Below are 23,073 nucleotides of genomic sequence, written 5' to 3' on the forward strand. Positions count from 1 at the left end.
GTCTGTCAATGCACAAGGGACAATTTCCCTTTTGCACCTTAAAAGTTTTTTTTTTTTTTTTAAAATGCATTTACTTATTTAACGTGTTGGTGGGCGTGGGGTGGGGTCGCATGGCACATGTGAACAACTCTGGAAGTCTGTTTTCTCCTTCCATTGTCTCCTTCCATCGCAGAAGACCCAGGGAATCAAACTCCGGTGGTCAGGCTGTGGTAAGCAGCTTTATGTGCTGAGCCCTCTCACTGGTCCCAGAGTCCCCATCCACCACCACCCCCAGCACCCCCCCCCATGCCAAGTCCTTTTCAGTTACTGTCCATAGGACATAAAAATGAACACACAGGGGCTGGAGTAATGGCTCACTGGTTAAGAGCACCTACTACTCTTCCAGAGGACCCAAGTTAGGTCCCAGTATCCGCATGGGATGACTGACAACACTCGGAGGGATCTATTTTCTGCCCTCTTCTGACCTCCTTGTATACTTGCATACATATGTACATACCCCAACACAGAGACACATACACATGTAAATAAAAATTAAATTAAAGGTCTAACACAAAATTAAGTGTCCTGAAACAAAAGTTTGTGTCATTGTTATTTCTAAGCTTCTCGTTCAAGTTCACACCATAGATAAGGATTTATAATAGAGATGAACTAGATTCTCACAATTATTTCTTGGGACATCTTGGCACAGATATGTTTCTATCATCCGAAGAAAATGTACAGCCCAGAATCACAACTAACTCAAGAAACCCACTTAGTCTGTCATGGAGTCCAATGTATATACAATCTCAGCATCAAACTTTAAGAACTATCCTTTGGTCAGGCACTGGTGGCACATGCCTTTAATGGAGGCAGAGGCAGGTGGATCTCTGTGAGTTCGAGACCAGCCTGATCTATAGAGTGAGTTCCAGGACAGGGTCCAAAGCTACAGAGAAACCCTGTCTCAAAAATCAAAAAAAAAATCCTTTGATATTTAAATTGATTTGTTATAGTAGAGTGTAAAATAAAATAGACTTCTATGTGTCTTTTACACTGTACAGTTTTCAAATTGCCAAGAATGCTGAGTTAGCAGAATGCTCAGTGCATGCAAGGGTTCAATAAAAAAGAAAATGCTAAATTTAAAAAAGTTATTTGAAACAGAGTTTCTCTGTGTAGCCCTGTGTAGACCAGTCTGGCTTCGAACTCACCAAGATCCACCTGCCTCTGCCTTCTGAGTGCTGAGGTTAATTAAAGGTGTCTGCCACCACTACCCAGCTAAATAAATAAATCTTAAAAGCAAAGTTTTAAAATAAAAAAAATGCTTAAAGTGAAACTAGAAATGGAAAATAAAAAGGGAAGACCAAATGAAGAGGGAAGGAGGGAAGAGGGACAGAGAGGGAGGAGGGGGATCAAGATGGGGAGAGTTCTCTAGAATGACATTTCTATTAAAATAATTGTTTTATATTGGAAAATTTATTATTTTTATGTATTAGTATATCCACCATGTGTATTCCTGCTGTCTGTGGAGGCCAGAAGAGAGTACCAGGTACCGTAGGACTGCAGTTGTGAGCCACCATGTGGATGCTGGAACCTGAACCTGGGTCCTCTGCAAGAGTAGCAACTGTTCTTAACTGCTCAACCATCTCCCTAGGCCCCTAAAATAACCTCTGGTATTCTAATAAATAGAAGGTCCATGGTAAAAAATAACAAAACAAACAGAATCAAACCCACGTTGGGTGCTCTAACTAAAGTTTCAAGGCTCCGATGCGAGCAGAGAGAACATCTCCTGGGCTCCTGCTGAGTTCAGAGTCAGACCCTCCATTCTGATGCTCCTGCAGACTGGAGAACTCAGAACCAATGGAACTAAAATAGGCAGGGGTGAATAGCGATACCCGCACAAACCCCACAAAAAAAATCACCCTGGAGAGGACACTGATGAGGAGAAGTTGAGAGGCAATCACAGTACTTCAATGGCTAAGGACTTTCAAACAAGGCTGCATGCAACACCGTTTGTTCCCAAGGGCATGCGCTGCAGATCCCAACGCATGTGCCACTTCGTTTTGGGTTTAATGAAGCTTGACTTTCAGGTAAGAGCCATGAACGCGCTCATCCCCGCAGCACACACTGTCCCAGCCACTGCTCCAGGGATGGTTGGGATGTTTCTTACATGGGTACCCATCCTCCCTGGCTGCATTTGCAGCAATGCTCCCTCGAGTCACCTTGCAGCCCGTTGCCAATCGCAGCCAGCCCAGACTGCCCTTCATCTGATGCTTCGCCCATGATGGTCACTGCCTACTCACGTACTGGCTCTCTTTATCTGACCGCATCTTCTACATCCACCCCATGAGGATTCTGCTCTCAGGCCAGCAGTGTCTCTCGGTACCCACCCTGTCTTCCCGCTGAGCCTTGGCTACAACTCTTTCCTTCCCTTCTCTTCTGATGCTCTTCCCTATCTAACCTCTCACCCAAGGTGCTGCTCTTCCATTGGTGACCACAAACGGAGACTTAAAAAGCAACCACCAGCCCCACCTTAGAGAGCAGGGAAGCAGGGATGCCGGAGTTGAAAGTGAAATGGGAAGCGATTCCGCTAACTCTCTGTCAGATGTGCATCAGCCCAGCCGGGTGGAGGGCTAAAGCCCATATGACGTCATTTCCAAAAGATGGAGAGCCAGTTGTAGGCGCAGACAGTTCACAGTCTACTGGGCAGTCTGTTGAAATCACGTGGTGGTTAGGTTCCAGTGAAGAACGCCCGTGACTGAGGTTTCCTTACCTGACCAGAAAAAAATTACTTCCTAGGCCAAAACAATGTTTAGCTGTGTGCCGTTGTGTACTAGAAACTCAGAGGGCCTACGTCTACAGTCAACACCGACATGGGAAAGCAATGCTGTTTTCAGACATGTTAGGAGCACAACACGCAATCACCAAACCCAGAGGTGCTAGTGGGGGGAGAGGTCAGCGGTGCAGAGCTTCATGCCAAACAGTGGACACTCAAGGGGCTGCCTTCTAGCTCCCTCAGGATCCTTCCAGACCGCCTATGGTCAGCCAATGATGAATGGCAGTCCAAACCACAGCCACGTGTCGAAGCCCATCCCAGTGAATGTCCAGAGGTGCGCTGAACTTTAGACAAATTACAGAAACGTCATGCGAGGAGGGCTCTGCCTGTATGAAAACAGCCTCTGGACTGGGGCAGCAGCCTCGTGCAGAGAGCTGTGGGCCAGGAAGCTCTGCCTACCTTTGCAGTGTGTCACCCGGCGCTTCCCTTGGGGTTTCGGAGACTGAAGGGCTAGACAAAGAGATGGCTGGTACCGCAAGTGTGGTTGGCCTGTCTGGGGTGGGGTGCTCACTGGCCAGCTGCTGGCTGGTGCTACCCTGCCCCCCAGAGGACAATGGAACAAGGGGACATTTCATGTATCCTGACATGTATGTTCAGTTGCACGCCTGTGGGTTTATGGTGATTACATTTTCAGGGATTAATCTTTATTTTGTATGGAAAGGGGAAACTGGAAAAATTAAAATCAATTACACACTCATAATTTTTGCATGTTTAACTATATCTTAAAATACAGTTAATACACTAAAAAAGAGAATGCGGCATCCACTTTCTTATAAAGTATGATTTAGAGAGATTGATGGACAGCTATCTACGAAGTACTGGTTTGTAACTAAGGAAACTGGAGGCAGAAGGGGAGCAGGTATTTTGAACAGCTTTATGAGGGAGAGCCTTTCCCTTGAGGAGAGGACAGAGGAGCAGGGCAGAGAGACAGGGGAATCTTTACTATAGGAGTTCCCACTCTAACCCTTACTGGCCTGTGTGGGTCTGACAAGGGGCGGGGAGGGGTCTAGTCTCAATGCCTGTTTACTGGCAATCCTGCTGTTGGCTGAGCTGCCAATGGCTCTCGTGTTGCACTCACAAACACAGAGCTGTTTCCTGAGGTACCTGAGGCCTGGCTCTGAGGCCACCACTTCCTATTTGCCATTCAGCCGAGGTCTAAGTTTCAGCCCTCCCCCCAATCAAGAAAGAAATCAGAACTTACCTGGGCTGAATGTGGGCTCCTTGGGTTTGCTGTGAAAATAAACAAAAAAATTAGCGGAGGTCCAAGGACACATCATGTTTTTCCTTGGTAGTTCTCCACCTCACAGATGGAGGCGGGGTCTCCCACTGGACCCAGAACTCTGTGGCTGGCCAGCTTGCTCCCGAGGATCTCCGCCTCCCCCTCCCTCATATCCACTCTTTATTGGGCCGTTGGGGATTCGAACTCCAGTCCTCATCCCTGCACTGCCAGTGTTCTACCTGCTGAGCCACCTCCCCAGCCTCCAAACACTTTTTGTAGAGCACCTGGGTGTTCCCTCTCACCACTCCCCAGCCACACGCTACAGCCATTTTCCACATGCATGGTGTGGAAATTATGTACGAATTAGGAAAACAAGGCTAAATCTACTGCAGAAGAAACATGTATATATAAAAATGTTCAAAATTAAGTGAATGAGATAGCAATCCTGTTTTTCACCAAAGCTGTGCTCAAGGAGAGCAGATACAGGCTAGGGGACAGTTGGCTTCTCAAGGTGAGAGTTGACCCTGATGAATGTGTAAGGTTTAAAACTTCCTGCTCTCCCTCTCTCAGACGCAAGGAACTTGTTTAAAATGAGCAGGAATGTCTATTTCCTGCCAAAGAGATATCCACACATTCATGCTTATGGCTGCACTATTCGCAACAGGAGGGATGGGACCAGCTGCCTGTCCATCCACAGAGGGATGGAACTAGCCAGATGTCCATCCACAGAGGGATGGAACTAGCCAGATGTCCATCCACAGAGGGATGGAACTAGCCAGATGTCCATCCACAGAGGGATGGAACTAGCCAGATGTCCATCCACAGAGGGATGGAACTAGCTAGATGTCTACCAACAAAGGGGATAGAACCACCTGAATGTCACTCACAGAGTAATGGAACCAGCTGTCTGTCCATCCACAGAGGGATGGAACTAGCCAGATGTCCACCAACAGAAGGGATGAAACCAGCTGTCTGTCCACCCACAGAAGTAATTGAACCAGCTGTCTGTCCATCCACAGAAGCGATGGAACCAGTCAGATGTCAACCCACAGAATAAAATGTGGTGTAGGCATACAATGGAGTTTTATGCAGCTGCAAAGAGAAATGAAATTTACAGGAGATGGATGGATCTGGAATATTATTATATTAACTGAGATAACACAGACTTAGAAGGACAAACATCACAGAATGGTGTAGTAACCTAGTTGGGTTACTATTGCCGTGATGAAACACCATGATGAAAGCAACTTGGGGAGGAAAGGGCTTATTTCATCTCACACTTCCAGGTAACAATCCATGAATGAGGAAAGTCAGGACAGGAACTCAAGCAGGGCAGGAACCTGAAGGCAGGAGCTGGTCCAGAGGCCATGGAGAGGTGCTGCTTACTGGCTTGCTCCTCATAGCTTGCGCAGCCTGCTTTCTCATAGAACCCAGGACAACCAGCCCAGGGGTGATCCCACCTACAATGCACTGGTCCCTCTGCCATCAGTCAGTAACTAAGAAAATGCCCTATGAGCTTGCCCACAGCCTGATCTTATAGAGGCGTTTTCTTAATTGAGGTGCCCTCCTCTCTGATAACTTGAGCTTGTGTCAAGTTGACTCAGAACTAGCCAGCATGCATGCAGGTCTTTTTATCAGAGTCCTGCTTCCATCATCTGTCTGCGTGTGTGCACGCAGTGGGGAGTGGGTGTAGGCTCCGACATTTCATATGAGACCCCAGAGGGAAAGAGGAGTGGGGAAGGGATAGGAGGGGAGAGAGGGCAATAAAGCATATGCAACTTGAAAGTGGAAAGAAGGCTGTGGGAAGTCAGGGATACGTGGGGGACCGAGAAAAGGGGAGGATAAAAGGGAGAAAAACTAATAAAACACATTTTAGGTGGGCTGGAGAGATGGCGCAGCAGTCAAGAGCACTATCTGTTCTATCAGAGGACCCGGGTTCAGTTCCCAGCACCCACATGGCAGGTCAAGCAAACCATTTGTAACCCCAGCTCCGTGGGATCCAACAGCCCTTTCTCAATGGAGGTTTCCTCTTCCCAAATGACTCCAGCTTGTGTCAAGCGGACACAAAACTAACTAGCACATCACTTTGCTTGGCGGGCATTCTAATGGAGCCATTTCTCCTACAATCCTAAGGTTACATTTTGTCTCCTTAGTTCCTATTTGAAATACAATGAAAAATACTTTAACTAGAAGTCACCTTTTAGACCACACTGTATCAATGGTATTACCCATCACCACCCTTGATTTCCAGGTCACTGCACGCATGTGTGGTGTGGGTGGTAAGGCTACTGCTTGCACGGTGGCTCACACCTGGCTCAGACTTAAGCAGCAGAATTTGCTGTTGGAGAAGCTTTCTAGACTCTGAACTGTGGTCATCAAAATCAGGGCTGTAGAAGCCCTGTTTGGCCTTTCCATCTAAATACCTGGGTTTCCCTTGGGGCTCTATGGCCCTAGGCAAGCCACACTCCTTGACTAAGTAGCCCTGGCCTGTCTCCAGCCTGTAGCTGCTGTCCTGTGTGCTTGCCTGGCGCACTCCAGCATGCAGCACTGGCTCCAACCTTCCTCCTGGACATCAGCTTGCAAATGGCACACAGCTGCTGCTTGTGTCTATACTTGTGGCCACTTCCTGTTGAGGCCTTCTTGGATGTCCAGCCAACACCGCAGTAAGTCCAGTATACCACTTCAGCTCTGTATCAGACTTAGGATAGCCATCTTCCTGTGGCTCACTTGGCTTGTACCCACTATCAGGGCATGAGACTGGTGATCTGTCCAGAGTTCTGATTCCATGTCACTTATGTATTAGCCTCACAGGCAGAGTGAGGACAGGAGAGGGGAGGCTAAGAAAAAGGCAGCAAGGCGAATTACCTGAGGTTATAGAAACAGGATCAAGACAGCCAGATAGGAGATCAAAAGACAAGGAAAGAACTCTTTTCCTCATGATGCTGATCACACAGGTAAAAAGAGGCAGAAGCCTTGGATACTGGTATCAGTGATCCTGGGCAGTTTCCAGAAACAGGAAAATGCAGTTACGGGAGCTGGAGAGGGGACTCTGGCAGCAAAGTACCTGCTGCAAAGTATGAGGACCTGGGTTTGGATCCCCAGCGCCCACACATAGAGGCTGGTGCTGGTGGGGGAGGGACCCAAGGGGATAGAGACAGGAGGATCTCCAGGATGCACTGGCTAGCCAGCACAGCCAGTCAGTGAACTCCAGGTTCAGTGAGAGAGTCATCGCAATAAAGGTGGAGAGTGATTGAGCATTACCCTCTGGCTTACTCATATGTACATATAGGTGAACGCAAAGGCATGCACATGTGCATACGCAACACACATGCACATACACACACACACACACACACACCACGCACATGCACACACGTATACATAGCTATAGACAAGAGGAATCTGAACCCTGAAGGATGCTCAGGTCTCTAGGACTCTGAGAAGAGGGAAGAACTTCTAGGAGCAGTTGATACAAGGTGGGTACCAAAGGTCATGGAAGAGGCACCAAGGGGTACTGGAGGGTTTTGTTCCTTTAAATCAAAGCTGTGCAGCACACTGGGGAAACACAGCCAGCCTCCCTTCAGTAAGCTTTGCTCCTTCATCCACAAGAACCACCTCTGAGTGAGACAGGACAGAGTGCCCACACACTGGTGCTAATTACTTCTCGGTCAGTTTCACCCACGAGAACTCACATTTTCTCTATCTCTGGGGCCCTCTTCTGATGCTCACAACAACTAAAGAAAGCTAGCACCAATTATCTTATACCTTGTAAAGAGGTAAATGGCCCCAGGGCTTGAAGAGTGCCATGATTCTTTAAAGGACCAAAACACAAAACAACGCTAAGGCTAAAGCATGGTGTCAATAATCAACCTCTAGATGGCGCTCTTTACCAGTTTCTTAAACGGTTCTAGGTTTTATGTAATTTCACTCATTCAAGGAAAGCATACTGGGCAGTTTTTTGTTTTTTTTGTTTTTTTTTAATTCCCTGCACTTTGCAAAGTGCTGCAGGATCAGAGACCGAGAAAGGACAATGTCTCTGCCCTCCTAGAGCTCAAGGGAGGTCATGGGTGGGACTGGAGGGGGGCACAGAGGAGGGTAGCAAACCCTCAGCCACAGACACAGGCTCTCTGCAAAACACTACCTTAGATGGTGCCTAAAGAAGGGCTGAGCCCTGCAGGGTGAGTTGAAGTCCGTCCAAACATCGCCATAGCCCCTCCACCCTCCACAGCACCAGAGGGGAGACCACAGCACAAGGAAGTACTGGGAGGTGTCTCAGAGTGACTCAGGAGTTAGGTAAGCTGCCTTCTTCCACGCTTTAAGATGGTTTGAGCACCATTTTATCTGCTCTGGGCTGTGAAGATGAATCTCTTCATGTAGCCCATTCCATTCCCCATCCTGCCTTGCGTCAGGCCAAACACATAGCAGGACCAATTGAAGCAGAGCTGTGGGACTGTATGGTAAGGTGATAGGCATTGTCCAAGTTCCTGATCCCTCTCTTTTCAGGCTGGCAGTAAAAGGCACAGATTCCAAAATGTCTGTGTGATGGTTAGTATTGTCAACAGGACACGACCCAGCAACACCTGGGAAGAGCATCTCTCTGAGGAGTTATCTGAGTTGGATTAGCTTGTGAGAAATTGTCTGGATTGGGTTACCTAGGGTGGGGGAGGGCCCACCCTATCCTGAATATGAGGAGCACCATTTGTGGAGAGGGGCTTGAGCCAGGGCTTGTTCTCTGCTCCTCCGTTTAAAAATTAACGTGTGTGGGTGTTTTGCTAGCGTGCATGCCTGCACACCACATGCACATCTGGTGCACACAGAAGCCAGGAAAGCATGCTGGATCCCCGGAACTGGAGGTACACATGGCTGTGACCTCCCCTCGCCTCACAACACGGGTTCTGGGAACTGAACCCAAGTAGCCCCCTCCCCCACATCCTCTGCTTCTGACTATGGAAGTGATGGGTTTCGCTTCCTCAAGCTTCCACACTGACTTGACCAAAGTGACAGACCCTGACCTGGAACCGTGAGCTGAAAGTTGCTTTTCATCACAGTGACAGACACCAACGGTCCACAAGAAGAGCGGCATCTTTTCTGGGGAGAGGCGGGGTGTGAACAAACATGCGCAAACATGGACCCTGATACTCTGGGACAGAGCAGCAGTAATCACAGTTGTGCATGGCAACGGCAGGCCACCCCGGTGTGGGGAAGCTGGGGGCAGGACCTCATTCAATCCTCATGATATCTCATGATATAGACACTATTTATGCTGAAGAATTCACCTTCCCTTTCAAAGTCAAGTAACTTAGACTCGTAGAAGAAAAAGTGGCAGGGCTGGGATGGAAAATTGGGTGTGAGCATCAGGCTCCATCACTCTAGCCTTCTGTCATCTCACTAGAGAGATAAGCACAGTTGTTCAACAGATGCTTTCTGGGCACCTGCTTGTGCCTTGGCACTGTTTGAGACGGTGAACTAGTCTGACTGGTTGAGAAAAACCTCGTTGGGGTTGAACGTGGTGGCCCATTTCTGAAATATTAGCACTTGGAAGGCTAAGGCAGGATTGTGCATACCAGGCCAGTGCCGCAGTCAGTTCTAGGCTAAGCTGAAACACACTGACAAAATCCTGTCTTTTGTTTTTAAAGTCCCCAACATTCACTATACATAAAAGTTACCTGGGTATTGAGATTATTCAAAACAGTATTTCATTGTGTGTGTGATAAAGAAAATCCTGTTACTACCTAACTGTGTAAAGTGCTCTGTGTACTTGACTGGATGTGTGGGGACCCACCTCTAAAATGAGTCCATCTGCTAACACAGGACTGTGCTTATACAGCAAAACAAAGAGGAGCCAGTGATGTCAAAATTAACCACACTGCCTGCAGGGTGCCCTAGAAAGAAGATCTGGTTGGGAATGAGGAAAGTGCCCCTTGAGTCCTGAATCACTGCTGACACCATGGGAGACTTTCAAGTCCTCTCCTGGGATTTTCAGAAACAGGTAACTTGTATAATAAACTAACTTTTAAAAGAGAGGAAAAAATAACCTGCTGGACAACAAAAGAGGCATGGCAGAGAAGTGTGATGTCAGGGCCCAGGAGAGGATAAGGAGCCAGACGAAGGACCTGGAACCCAGAGCTCAGCACCAAGGTCACCACTAGGATGGCAATACAGAAGCTAAACAACTGAGCCGTTAGCAACTGGAGGAAGCGGCCAGAGGACAAAGTCATGGCCTGTAGAGCCCTAAGGAGGAGGAAAGGCCAGAGAGCCCAGCACAGCTGACCTCGCCACCTGTAGAGCCTAAGGAGGAGGAAAGGCCAGAGAGCCCAGCACAGCTGACCTCGCCACCTGTAGAGCCCTAGGAAGGAGGAAAGGCCAGAGAGCCCAGCACAGCTGACCTCGCCACCTGTAGAGCCTAAGGAGGAGGAAAGGCCAGAGAGCCCAGCACAGCTGACCTCGCCACCTGTAAAGCAGCGGAGCCACCTGCCATGGTTTGGGCTGTACAGCAGAAAGGCATGGCACCTGGGGGGATACTTGTTTTCCTCCACGAATTTGGCAGTGCATACGTATGTGACAACCGAGTTTCCCACAGATGGTTAGACAGTTCTTACTCCACAAAAGCAGCCCATCGCAGCAAGTTGTAGAGACGCAGTGTCTTAATTATGAAGTTGACACATCTTGACCAGTGGCTTTCTCAGTTCCAGCAGCATCTAATGTACATGGTGCCTATAAACTTATAAATAAGCTGTCATTTCTCTCGTATAAAACTTTTTTTAAGTTAAAAAAATTCCTTAGTGGATTAGTGTACTGGCTACATCACGTTCTTCTTTCAGAATGTTATTGCCAACTCCCTATTTAAATTTAATAAGTACTTTGTGGTGACAAGACTCATTATGTAATTATTAATATTCATTTGCCATGAATATTACATAAAGTAAAATATTACATTGCCCTACAATGCTTTTGTCTCGAACGGAAGAGTCGTCAGTGCAGAGATTAAATGCTGTTCAAATCCTGAGGCGGGGTAGAAGCAAGTATTCTTGCATGTTAAACAGTCTAAGATGGAAGGCGAGACTGGCACCTCCACTGACGACTGCTAAAGAAAATGAGATATGGGAGCAGAAACATGGGAGGCCTAATAAAGAACATAGCTCTAAAGAAAAGAAAAACACACCTGCCTTAGGAGAAGTTACTGCGTTCAGGGAATGCTCAGGACGTGCCAAACACTTATTTTCTGCTCAAGAGCGAAGAGTCGCGCAAAGCATACAGAATAGCCCTATAGTTACTCTCACTGATGTTGAGGAATACACACATTGGTGTGACATTCTCACACCAATGACAGCTTTGCACGTGGGGTGTGACACATAGTATTGTGGCTACTAATGTGTGAGGTCTGAGTCCACAGATCTGGGTGACATGGGTGCCCTTCTACCTATGTGCCAAAGGCTGCCCTCAGAGGAAGTGGAAGGGCCTCCAGTCAGAGCCAACTTTTTTGCAGCCGGTGCACGACAGGTGCCTGGCTGGCCACTGGGAGGATCATGAGGTGGGCCATCCATCCACAGAATCACAGTTAGATTGCATCAAAATCTGAGCTGTGTGCAGGGGCCTGGACCATTCATACAGGTGTAATAATTAAACCTGCCAACCCAAAGAAAAGGCAGGTCACTTCAGAAATCATCAATCACTTTCGCCTTATGCTTGAGGAGGAGCTGGCTGAGAAGTTCAAGAAGCCTCACGTGTTGTCTTCTTGGGCCCTGCTGCCCAGCACAGATGACCCTGTACTGAGTGAGCACCAAGCACTGATGATGTCTTCCTAGTTAGCACGGAGTGACAAGATGAGGCCCCAAAGTCTCAAAACCACAGAGGAAAAGCCAGGGCTCTCTCAAGTGAAGGTGTCCAGATCTTTCCACGTACTTTCCATTCAGACTCTCATGGCCTACAGGAACTGAACAGGCAGATCCTTTCAGATGGGAGGCGGCCACCTAAGGCAACTCACTGGAACTCAGCCCCAGCTTTCCTCTGGTACTAGCCTAGAACCCCAGGGTTCCTTAGTAAGCCCCAGGGCCTGGGGTGCAATGCTGGAGCTGGCCAGGAGGGGGCTGCTCATGTGGGGAGAGCAATGAGGAGCTGGGCCAGGCAGTGCCCACATTGCTAGCTTGACCGGATCACTGCCATGGCCCCAAGTGTCCTCTCTGGCAGCACGATGGCCTGGGTGGTCTCTCGGCTCCAATGAGATGGAGGGTTTGGCTTCAAGCGGACACTTTCAGTGGCCAGGATTATTTTTAGAAAATGATTTGCAAACATTCCCATTCTCTCATTTCCAAATCAAAATTCCTTCCCGGAGCATTTCTCAAAAATCCCTTTGTAAATATCTTTTATGGAAATATTTACCCAGGACATTAACCAATGCCACGGGATTTAAAGGATAAAACAGGTCTAGAGCTTACACAATGCGGATTCTTTCTGGAAATTCCTAATCAAAATCGGATGTTCGGACGACCTGCCAAAATCTAGACATTTCAAATCAGCATCAAACACAGCCTGAATTCCATTCACAGCAGCCTCTGGCCACCACACTCTGTGGCCACCTGGCCTCACTGCTAAGGTCTCCCACTCACCCCCTCCATTAGCATGAGATTAGCATAACCCTTCCCTAAGAAGCACTAATACTGAGGAGATGAGTCCATGGTTTCTGAAGTTGTCAGCGGACCGTGAACACAACTTACCATACAATATATAGAGGTGTCAATATTTTTTAAAATTGTTTTATTTTATGTGTATGGGTGTTTGGCCTGCATGTATGTCTGTGCCCACGTGTGTGCAGTATGCAGGTAGAGGGTATCAGAGCTCCTGGAACTGGAGTTACATTCAGGCTGCTGTATGTGTGCTATAGGGGTGCTGAGAATTGAACCCAGGCCCTCTGGAAGAACAGCCAGACAGCTCTTCCTCCTCCTCCCATTCCTTCTACAAAGATCCTTTTCAGAGCTAGAACTGAGGAGTTCAAGCATATCTTACAAGACTGAATTCCCACATAGTTTCAAACTTGGAAGCTTTACAGTCTGTGGTTTGGAACCAACTGTGTTCTGACTAAGCTGTCTCCCTACATGAACATCTAAAAAGAAGCAAGCTTAACCTCTAAAACTGAGCCTCCTTTCCAGACTTCACAGAGCAGAAGTAAAATCAGAGCGCGGTAAGAGCAAGGTCCACACAAGGTGGACAGGCACAGTAGCCTCACCAACACAACACATTCTTAAAACAGGCTGTTAATGCGCCCAAAAGTAACTTTTGTGAGTAAACGTTACTGTGTGAGTCACGAGTATCTCTCATAATCCATGGCAAACAAAAGTCATAGAAACTTTAAAGTCAGGAGTAAGTGCAGGACAGGATACCAGAATGGAAAATGGTTCATAATTCTGGCGTTAGCTCACTATCAAAAACAGCCCCCGAGTGAGTATAAAAACACAGATTTAAACCCGTCTATCCCGGAAAGCACTGCTGATGAGCTTTAAACACTCCAGCAAAATTAATTTCAAGATTAATTTAGGAGGCTGTATTGGTGATGGGAGGTACTGCACCTGGCAATTCAGATCCTCTTCCTGAGCTAATTTCTCAGACACGGCTTTATTAGTATCAGTGACCCAGACAGTGGGGGCTAGAAGTCTGAGTTACAGGTTTTCAGGCTGTGACCTGTGATTGCCAGCTGTCGTCATCCCTGTCCCCCATGTCCCCCCTCACCCCCCACCATTAATGCAATCTCAGAAAGCCTGGAGCTCGGACAGGGCCTCGGGTAATAACATGTCAGAAGGTATTGCCAGCAGGGCCACTTACCTCTCGTTGTTCTTCTTGCCACTGGAGGAACTGCTGGTAGAGCCCGTGCGGTTGCGGCTTCCTCTGGAGTCCCCGGAGCTCTCCCTCCGGCCACCTGGGGACACTCGCTCAGAAGAGCTGGTCCTATTGATGCTGCAAGAAGGACAGGCAGGTGAGAACGAGGCCTCCAGAGGCGACTGGCCTTCGCTGCTGAGCATATGAAGGTACATGGGGTATACACTCGGGCTCTCTATCATACCGCCATGTAGACATTTAAAAGACAGAGGGTCCAAAAGCCTTACGAAGGAGATCAAAAGGCTCCCACAATGTCACCTGGAATTCCTACCCCTGCTCACTGCCTTTGCAACTGAGGCAAGTGACTCAGCTCAGAGTCACAGAGGAGACTGACCCCCTATATACCGTGGGAGGGCTTTGAAGCCACAGACCTGCCCTTGGAGGGTGCTTCAGTCTAGATCAGTGGCACTTAACCAAGGGTGACATTATCCCCCAGGAGACATCTGGTAATGTCTGGAGACATTTCCGGTCACCACTCGGGAAGGAGCTGATACTGATGTGGTTGATAGAGGCCAGAGAGATTGCAGATCACCCTACAGTGCACGGGGCATCCCTCAGCAGAGGGTTACTAGGGCAGCAACAGACCTGGCTCAGGAGAGCTCATGCCAAAAGCACATCAGGGACAAATGCAGAGAGGGTGCCTCAGGTCACGGCAGAGGCATCTACCACAGGTGAACTAACTGCCTTTACTGAGAGTCTGAGAGCACACGTGCAGCCGGCTTCAGGCACACGAAGAGCCGGACTGGAATGCGGGAGCCTGGGAAAGCGCCAACAGGGGCTGGGATGTGTCAAAATTACCCACACAGAAGAACTTGGTCGAGGGTAGCCTTCTGCTTGTGCCTTTTCCAGAGATGCCGTCCCCAGGGGCATACAAAGGGAACACTCACCACTAAGAAACTATACATTTATTTGAAAACAGTTCTTTGGTATGCCTGTGATTTCCCACTACTGAAATGAGAGCCAATTTGCATGCTAATGATGTGATTGTTTTATTTTAACATAAAGATTTGAATCTTAGCTGTAGATCTGATGCTACAGGGCGTCGAGCATCTTCAATGTCTATCAGAACTCACTGATATTCTGGGGCGTCGAGCATCTTCAATGTCTATCAGAACTCACTGATATTCTGGGGCGTCGAGCATCTTCAATGTCTATCAGAACTCACTGATATTCTGGTTGAGTAACTGTGTATGCCAAGAACTCTATTTCACGTAAATTTGTAGTACAAAGCGGCAGAAGTATAGTTTAGGACCATATCAGAAATTGTTGGAAATTCCATGCTAAAACAAAATCTATTCAGTGATTTACAAAATTCAAGGCTGTAACTCAAACAGCAATTCAAAGATTATTTTATTTTTGTTTTTATTATGCATACGCACAGGGTGTGGGTATGGGTGTGGATGTGCACACATGTGCACACCCACGCACATAATGATCACTGGAGGCCAGAAGAGGGCATTGGATCCCATGGTGCTGAAGGTCAGGTAGTTGAAAGTTACCCAGTGTGGGTTCTGGGGACCAAATTCTGCAAGAGCAGCATGTATTCTTAACTACTGATCCATCTCTGCAGTCTCAAACATCAATTTAAAAAATTCACACATTCTCACACCATAGAATTCAAAGAATATTATTAGAGACTTCTGTGCAGAGGAAGGATAGTAAGAAAGTACTGACTAGGCTATTGTGTACCTACAGGAGCAGGAGACTTTGTATATATAGTAAAAACACCACAGTTCATTATAGCACGATTGATAATAACCCAGAGACAGAAACTGGGATTCAATATGAAGATCAGAAAAGCAAAATATTCAGTCACTGGCTCTTACCTTTACCTCAGTCGGAAATGGTGATCCTGCCTCCAGGAATCTCAGAGTGAGACTGTGTGTGAGAGCTGTCTCCTCCCATCTTATATTCCTCTCTAATGCTGGGATTACAGGTGTGCACCACTGGGATTAAAGGCGGGCACCACTATTGCCCAGTTTCTATGACTACTGGTCACCACTGCCTGGCCTGTAAGGCTGGTCAGTGTGGCTGTTTTACTCTCAGAACTTCGAGCAAGCTTCATTTATAAAAATACAAATGAAATATCACTACAATTTATAGCACACAATAGCCTGAAACATGGGCCTAGGTGCTTCAAGCAAAGTTCCCTAGCATTGCAGGCATGATGGCGTACACAGCGAAAAGTGCACTGTGTTCAGAACCAAGGCTGCAGTGAAGTCACACAATGCCACACCAGTGGGTGATGTCACAAATCTCTGCTTCATTATGCATTTAATTGTGAGTTACTCTTTGGCTGCTGGTTGTTCAGAAATCTTTTACGCTTGCCTTTTTACTCATAAAACTTTCATGATCCCTTCATTCAGTCACTGACACTCATACATGCTTGTCACATGCAGTTGAAAGTACAGTCTAGGAGAAAGCCATCAATGTATAGGAATTCTAGGTGTGTGTGGTAGTGCACACCTTTAAACCTAACACTTGGGAGGCAGAGGCAGGCGGATATCTGAGTTCGAGGCCACCCTGGTCTATAAATCAAGTTCCAGAACAACCAGGGCTGTTACACAGAGAAACCCTGTCTCAACACACACACACACACACACACACACACACACACACACACACACACCATATATATCTCAAATAGACACAACAAGGAGCCAAGGGACAGTGAAGACTGAGTGTTCCCCCAAAGCATCCAATAATTTCACTCATTGAAACCCCGATTGTGTACCACTGTTGGAGATGTGGTCCTTGGGGAGGTAATTAGGTCAAGAGAATGGAACGAGTCCTGATGAATATGGTTAGTGCCTTCATAAACGGGGCCCCTGAGAGCCTTTCTCCTCTCTGAGACACAGTGAGAAGCAGGCTGCAAGCCAGAAGAGGACCTCACAGAACCTGGTAAGAGACAGACTCCTACTTCCAAACCATGAGCAGCCAACCACTTCCTCTTCTGTGGCTTGTCAGTCAACAGACTTGCGGTATTGTGGTAAAGCAGCCAAAACTCCCTAGGTGAGCCCATGGCTTGTATGGGCTTCTCTGGGAGCCCCTTACCTCCCTTGAACGCCATTCTTGAGATCTTTCCACACCAGCCAGTCTGGTATCCTCTGCAGAGCCTCACACAGGCCAAAATGAATGAAATAATGAAGCTTCATCCTCTGCTCCTGCTACAGGCAGAGTCGGACTGTTCCGTGCTCAAGAGGAGCCAGTATGGCTGGACACATGGAGCTTGGTGGTTACATGCACGAGCGTGCAACTCACGTCATGGTTGGGACAGGACTATTCATCTGGTGGCTATCGAAGGGTGTCTCTGTGCCACAGATGTAGAGGAGGCAGCAAGAGCAGAGGGAAGAAAATGAGAAAAGCTCCCCACTCTCAGGAAAGTGCCTTTTTAGGAGCAGGTTGAAAAGCTGCCATAGATCAGGTAGCAGAGACAGGACAGAGGACCTGGTAGCATCGCACAGAGAAGTATGTGTGGGATGGAGTAAGTTTATCTCAGGAGCTGTGAAGGACATGCCCCATGGGGGGAAGACAAGCCATCAAATCTCATAAAGTAGTGGGCAGGAGCTGAGGGACCTAAGACAGCAGGACCCCGCCAGGGCCCAGTTCCGGGATGAAACCACCCCTGTGTGTGTCTAGCACAGGCAGTCCCTGCTGGGCTCCTGTCACTCATCCATCTTCCTTTCTTGCCATTCTTTTCCTCCTTGATCTTTTCCTCCCTCAGTCCAGCCTTCAGCCCTCTTCCTCTACAGTAACCTTGTGTTATGTGCCAGCTTTTGAAAAGTCACCCTGTTCTCAGAGTGAGCAAATGTACTCCAAGTGATGGTGACCATGATCATTTTTACACACGGTCTTTCTGGTGACTGCAGGAGCTTTGAATCTGAGTCACCAAGCATCTGACAAAAGGCTCTGTACGGGCGTGCCTAAAGGTCAGCACATGGTTTGTTCTTTTTTTTATGTTTTGTTTTAGAATGCTCATTTTGGGGACAAGAAAATGACATGTCTTAGGACAGCTCGATTTTTCTGAAACCTAAAATTACAGTCTGGAGATCAGAGAAACTGTTATGCCCAGGGTTCACCATCCTCCCTGGATGAAAACCTGTGGGAGCCGTTGAGAGGGCCCTAAGAGACGGCAGCAGCAGAAAGAGACCCAGAGCGTTGCCTCTACAGTGTCCCTGTGGGAGTTCGTGTTAAGTTCATGGCAATTTATTGCCCTTATGGCATTGTGAAGCCCATCTATTATCCAGCTATGGCAAACACTAACCAAACTCGAGCCGGCGCCTGGAAGAGGTGACTATGGATGTTGATGAAGGGAACAGTGGCTGATGGGAACTGGATACTTCCAGTTTTACAGAGATTATTTCACTTAAATCTCACACATTAGCTGCAAGAATATCATCACCCTCGGTTTACAGATGACGAAAATAAATTCAGGGATATCCAGTGACTTGTCTGAGCTCTGGAGAGTGGTTGGGTTAGTGGCTGCAGCCCATGCTCTCTCTGTTGGTCACCTAACCAGGACCTTCCTGCGGGAAGCCTCCTTAGTCACCCAGTAGCGATGTCAAAGGGGTTATGTTCCCGCAGGGCTTTGAGAAACACCAGTTCTGCATATCTGATAAGTTTCTACAATTCCAATATATAACAAAGTGATATAATTACACAGCCTAAGCCTTGCCACATGGGAGGCCCTGGATAAAGCCAGTAAGCCATCATGTTAGAGTGGGGGGGAACGAGGATTACACAGCAGATCTAAACTCCATCGCCTTGGCATTGATCTGTTCAGAGCTCTGTCTACACATAAGCGTGCCAGTGTGGAAAAGCATTTTGTTTTTTAGATTTATTTATTTTTATTTTATGTGTATAAACGCTTGCTTGTGTGTATGTATGTTATTGCAAGAATGCCTGGTGATCAAGGAGACCAGAAGAGGGCATCAGGGTTCCCGGAACCAGAGTTCTGGACAGTTGTAGGCTGCTGTGGGTGCTGGTAACGGAACCTGGACCCCTACAAGAGCAGCCAGTGACCTTAACCACTGAGCCAGCTCTCCAGCCCCAGCAGAAACTGTAATAAGCTTCAGGAAACTGAAGGCCGCAAGCATCAGAACAGACAGACACCATGTTCCACCCACACAGCGCAGCCCAATTCATCACAGCTCTTGTAGGGTATTTGTCATGTGCACATTTGCATCAAAATGTTAAACTTTAAGAAGCAAAGTTACTATTGTCCTATATGCAGGGGGAAAAAAGAAATAAGACATTTCCTTTTGAGAACCAAGAGCCCTTATGGATTAAAGAGGATTTAGGAGGACTCAGATGGAGGACTCAAAACAAAAGCTTGAAGTCATTGCAGCAACAAGGACAGCCAGAGAGAGCGGGGCTGTGACTCGCTGCAGGAAGCTCCCTTTAATCACCAGCAGGGAATATCAAAGACCTTACAGTCCCTCTGGACAGCAACCGAAAACAATGCTCTTTATCTGGGACATGGCAGGGGTACCAGCTTGCAAGAGGCCTCACAATAACACAGCTCATCTCTTGGTGATTGCGGGAGGCTGAGTGTTTTCCGTGCATAAACACCAGCATCTCTTCCCATCTGCTTCTCTGTCCCCACCCCCGACCCCAAACTTCTAAGTCTGAAGAGACAGTAGCTTTTTTATTTCATTATATATGCATTGAATAATTCTTGCCAGTTTGAGTCTCAGATCTGATAAAAAAAATTCTGCAGAGGAGATTGTGACATTCCTCCTTGTGATGAGATAATAGCTCTCAGCCCAGAAAGCTAGAATTGTCTTTCTGTCATCAGAGGATTTGAACTCAAGAAATGTGTTTTTCCAAAATTTCACAAAAAGGCTCTGAATACTTACAATGAGGGGGAATCTGTACCAGAGCTCTAAGACCAGGGTTTCTGCCAGTGAATTAAAAACTATGACCCCACTCAACAAACAGTAGGCACTGACCGCATCTTCGATGCTATGCTGAGTGCTGCAGGGACCAGGGCCGTAGGGGTTTTATGCCCTGCATATTATGACATATCTAGTTCCGATAGACTGAGATGACACTTTAATAATTAAATAAAAATGTTCTTTCCTATCATTATGATAAATATGGATTAAACTGTGTTTTTCAAAAATTCCTTCCTTATTTTGTGTGTGTGCACGTGCTGTGTGGTGCATGTTGGTGTAAGGACAGGTGCGTGCACCTGTCCATGTGTATGTGGAAGCCCAAGGAGTGTGACACGTGTCTTCCTCTACTGCTCTCTGCCCTTCCCCTTGGTACAGGGTCTCTTACTGAACTTGAAACTGAGCTGGCAGGTCAGTGAATCCCCAGAACCTTCCCATCTCAGCCTCCAACAGCGTTGGGGTTTCACGCATGCACAAGTACCCCAGATTTCTTTGTGGGGGTGCTGAGGACCTTTACTTAGACCCTCAGGCTAGTGCAGCAAGCACTCTTACCCACTATGCCATCAACCCAGTCCCTAAAACCTTTGTGACAGAACACGAGTACTTTCCCAGAAACATCACCTTAGAAGAGAAGAAAAACATTGACCGAAATGCATGGTTCCCCTTTCACAGAAAAATGACTACCTGAGATATGGGAATGGCATAGTTTCTGATAACCAGAAGAGGCCAATTGGTTCTCCCTTCCTTAACACCATAACCACCCCTTCTCCATCTTATTACCAACAACAGATGCAAAACCTATATTCCATGAACAACGCCTTGTATTGGATCCGAGTGCAAAGACATATGTGAAAATAGCAGGGTCTCATCCTTCATTCCAGTTAGACCTGGAACTCTTTCTTTCTTTCTTTCTTTCTTTCTTTCTTTTTTTTTTTTTTTTTTAGTTGTAACACTGCTTGACTCAGGCTTCTTATTAATTAACTCTTACATCCTAAATTAACCCATTTCTATTATTCCGTATTTTACCATGAGGCTCGTGGTTTACCAGTGAGGTTCGGGCATCATAGACCTGGAACTCTTATAGACTGCCCCCAACTATACACGCCACTGGTTTGGTGCTGGCGGCAAGCCGACTGTCTCGGCTCCCAAGCACTGAGACGATAGAGATGAGTGGCCCTGCCCACTCTAGAAATGACTTTTCTAAAAAAATCAACTGAAGTCGGATTTTGTTTTTTGGCTCTTTGCATGGCATGTGTTTCTGGCACTGACTTCTGCTGGGCCACACATCCTGTTTTTCCAGAGGGCCATGGGCTGTTTGGAAGTAACAGCTACTTCACTCTTTCGGTCTCAGACTGGCACAGAGCACTTTTAAAATGATGCCTGTACCGGATTTGTTCCTCTGATCTCTGTTCACACTCACACCCCAATTGTTCTCTGTTAACTCCCTACTCCCCAAGCCCCCAAGACAATGAGCAATTGTCTCCTTCTTGTGCACGGGGAAACTGATGGCCTCAGTAGTCTACAGAGTAAGGTGTGACCTACAATATCTTCCGTGGATTTTCTGCCCCTTTTCCCTCTGACAAAATAGAAAGAAAACCTCTTCCCAAGGATTCCCAAACAAGGGAGCCCAGTCCCAGACTAAGTTTTAATTGACAACACAATGCAGGACCGACCGCTGGGGCTGGACTGCTTCCAAAGGGGATTCTGTTCTCGAGCACCAGGCTAACAGTCCCACAGCCTTCTGCTGAAAACAAACACACACCATGCATGCCCCCCAGATGTCCCAGCTTGGTTCATTTGGAGTCGCGATTACAACATTCTTCATGATTGTAAATGTGTTTGTGGAGCCTGGCCTCCACCCTGCTTTAACCTCCACGTTCAAAAAGGCTGGCTGGCTTCTTTCTGCTGTCAGAACCTTTCCTAATGAGAGCCACTTCACCACATCACAGTTAGAGGCGGCTGTTCCTGCCTCCAGCGTCCCCAATGCATGGGATGCATACCCCCCCCCCCCCGGAAGCCCATGGCAGCCAGGAGAACCACAGTCCTCCTCATTCCCAGCACTAAGTTTAGCAAACCACACACATCTAGTCTGAAGCTCCATGCTGAGACCAGCAGAGCAGGTGAATTGCATGGATCACTTTGTAAATTGAAAAGAAAGTCTAGCTGGGGGCGTAGCTCACTGGTAGTGATTGCCTAGCATGCACTCGATCCTGGGTTTGATTCCCAGTGCCACAAAAAGTGTCAATACTATAAATGGGAGGGGGGAGGAGAAGATTGGAAAGAAAGAAAAGGAAGTCTACAGAGCTAGAGAGGGCATGTTTAAGCACACATACTCACATACACTTGCACTTTACACTTGTGTGCATACACACAGCATTGTAGCTATGAGTCATGCTTTTTTTCCCACCTTCTCTCCCTCTTAAGATAATACTGCTGACAGCCCTCACTACCCCAGAGCCCAGAGCCCTTCGTACTGGGCTGAATGAGGTAAAGACCGAGCTACCACCTCACTTCACACCTTGGCAAACCAAAAACAAAACAAAACAAAACAAAACAGAGGGCTGACAGATGAAAGAAACCAATAAAGATCAGCATAAGAGACATGGACATAAAACAGGAAAGCAATGGGAAGGAAAAGTAGCAATCCCAGGAGCTGGTTTTATAAAAAGATCAGCAGAATCCAAATACTTTCAGTGAAACTAAAAGAGGCACAGAGAGAGGAGTTTAAATACTTAACGAGTGAACTGAAAGAATGACCATTGCAACTGACGTCACCCAGGAATATAAAGAATTCTAAGAGACTGCTATGAATAACTGCACGTTGGCAAATTGGATAGCCCAAAGGAAGTGAATACAGTCCTAGTAGATAACCTAATAAGAATGTATCATAAAGAAATTAAAATATGAACAAGCCCCTAATTAACAAGGAGTCTGAGCAGCAATAAAAACACCTCCCAAAGAAAGAAAGTCCCAAACCAATTGGCTTCACTGGAGAGTTCTATCAAACACGGAAAGAAAAATTAGCATCAACCCCCCTCTTCAGAACTGAAGGGGGCAGAATAGTTCTGACTTCCTTCTATGTGACAAGTACTACTTTGATACCAAAACCAGACAGAGACACTGCAAGAAGGCCAATATCCTTGATGAAAATCTATTTAAAAGATCCACATTTAATCCCAGAACTTGGGAGGCAGAGGCAGGCAGATCTCTGAGTTTGAAGACAGCCTGGTCTACAGAGCGAGTTCCAGGACAGCCAGGGCTACGCAGAGAAAACCTTCTCT

General features: G+C 47.2%; 1 protein-coding gene across 4 annotated transcripts in view; it reads right to left on the reverse strand.

Moving 5' to 3' along the window:
• The window catches only part of Eml1 (EMAP like 1), a 168,434-nt gene that overhangs the window by 34,711 nt on the left and 110,650 nt on the right, over nt 1-23,073 (reverse strand). For 3 of the 4 annotated variants that reach the window (XM_041633159.1, XM_041633161.1, XM_041633157.1), the window contains exons 4-6: nt 13,845-13,976; nt 4,011-4,039; nt 3,209-3,259 (exon numbers count right to left, since the gene is read on the reverse strand). In XM_041633159.1, the coding sequence (XP_041489093.1) occupies nt 3,209-3,259; nt 4,011-4,039; nt 13,845-13,976 (212 nt within the window). The remainder of the gene's footprint in view (nt 1-3,208; nt 3,260-4,010; nt 4,040-13,844; nt 13,977-23,073) is intronic. The other variant, XM_041633160.1, reaches the window with a different exon arrangement.

The sequence above is a fragment of the Microtus oregoni genome, unplaced genomic scaffold, assembly GCF_018167655.1.
Source record: "Microtus oregoni isolate MIOR12 unplaced genomic scaffold, Mior012 000043F_ref0000047, whole genome shotgun sequence".
NCBI classification, from domain to species: domain Eukaryota; kingdom Metazoa; phylum Chordata; class Mammalia; order Rodentia; family Cricetidae; genus Microtus; species Microtus oregoni.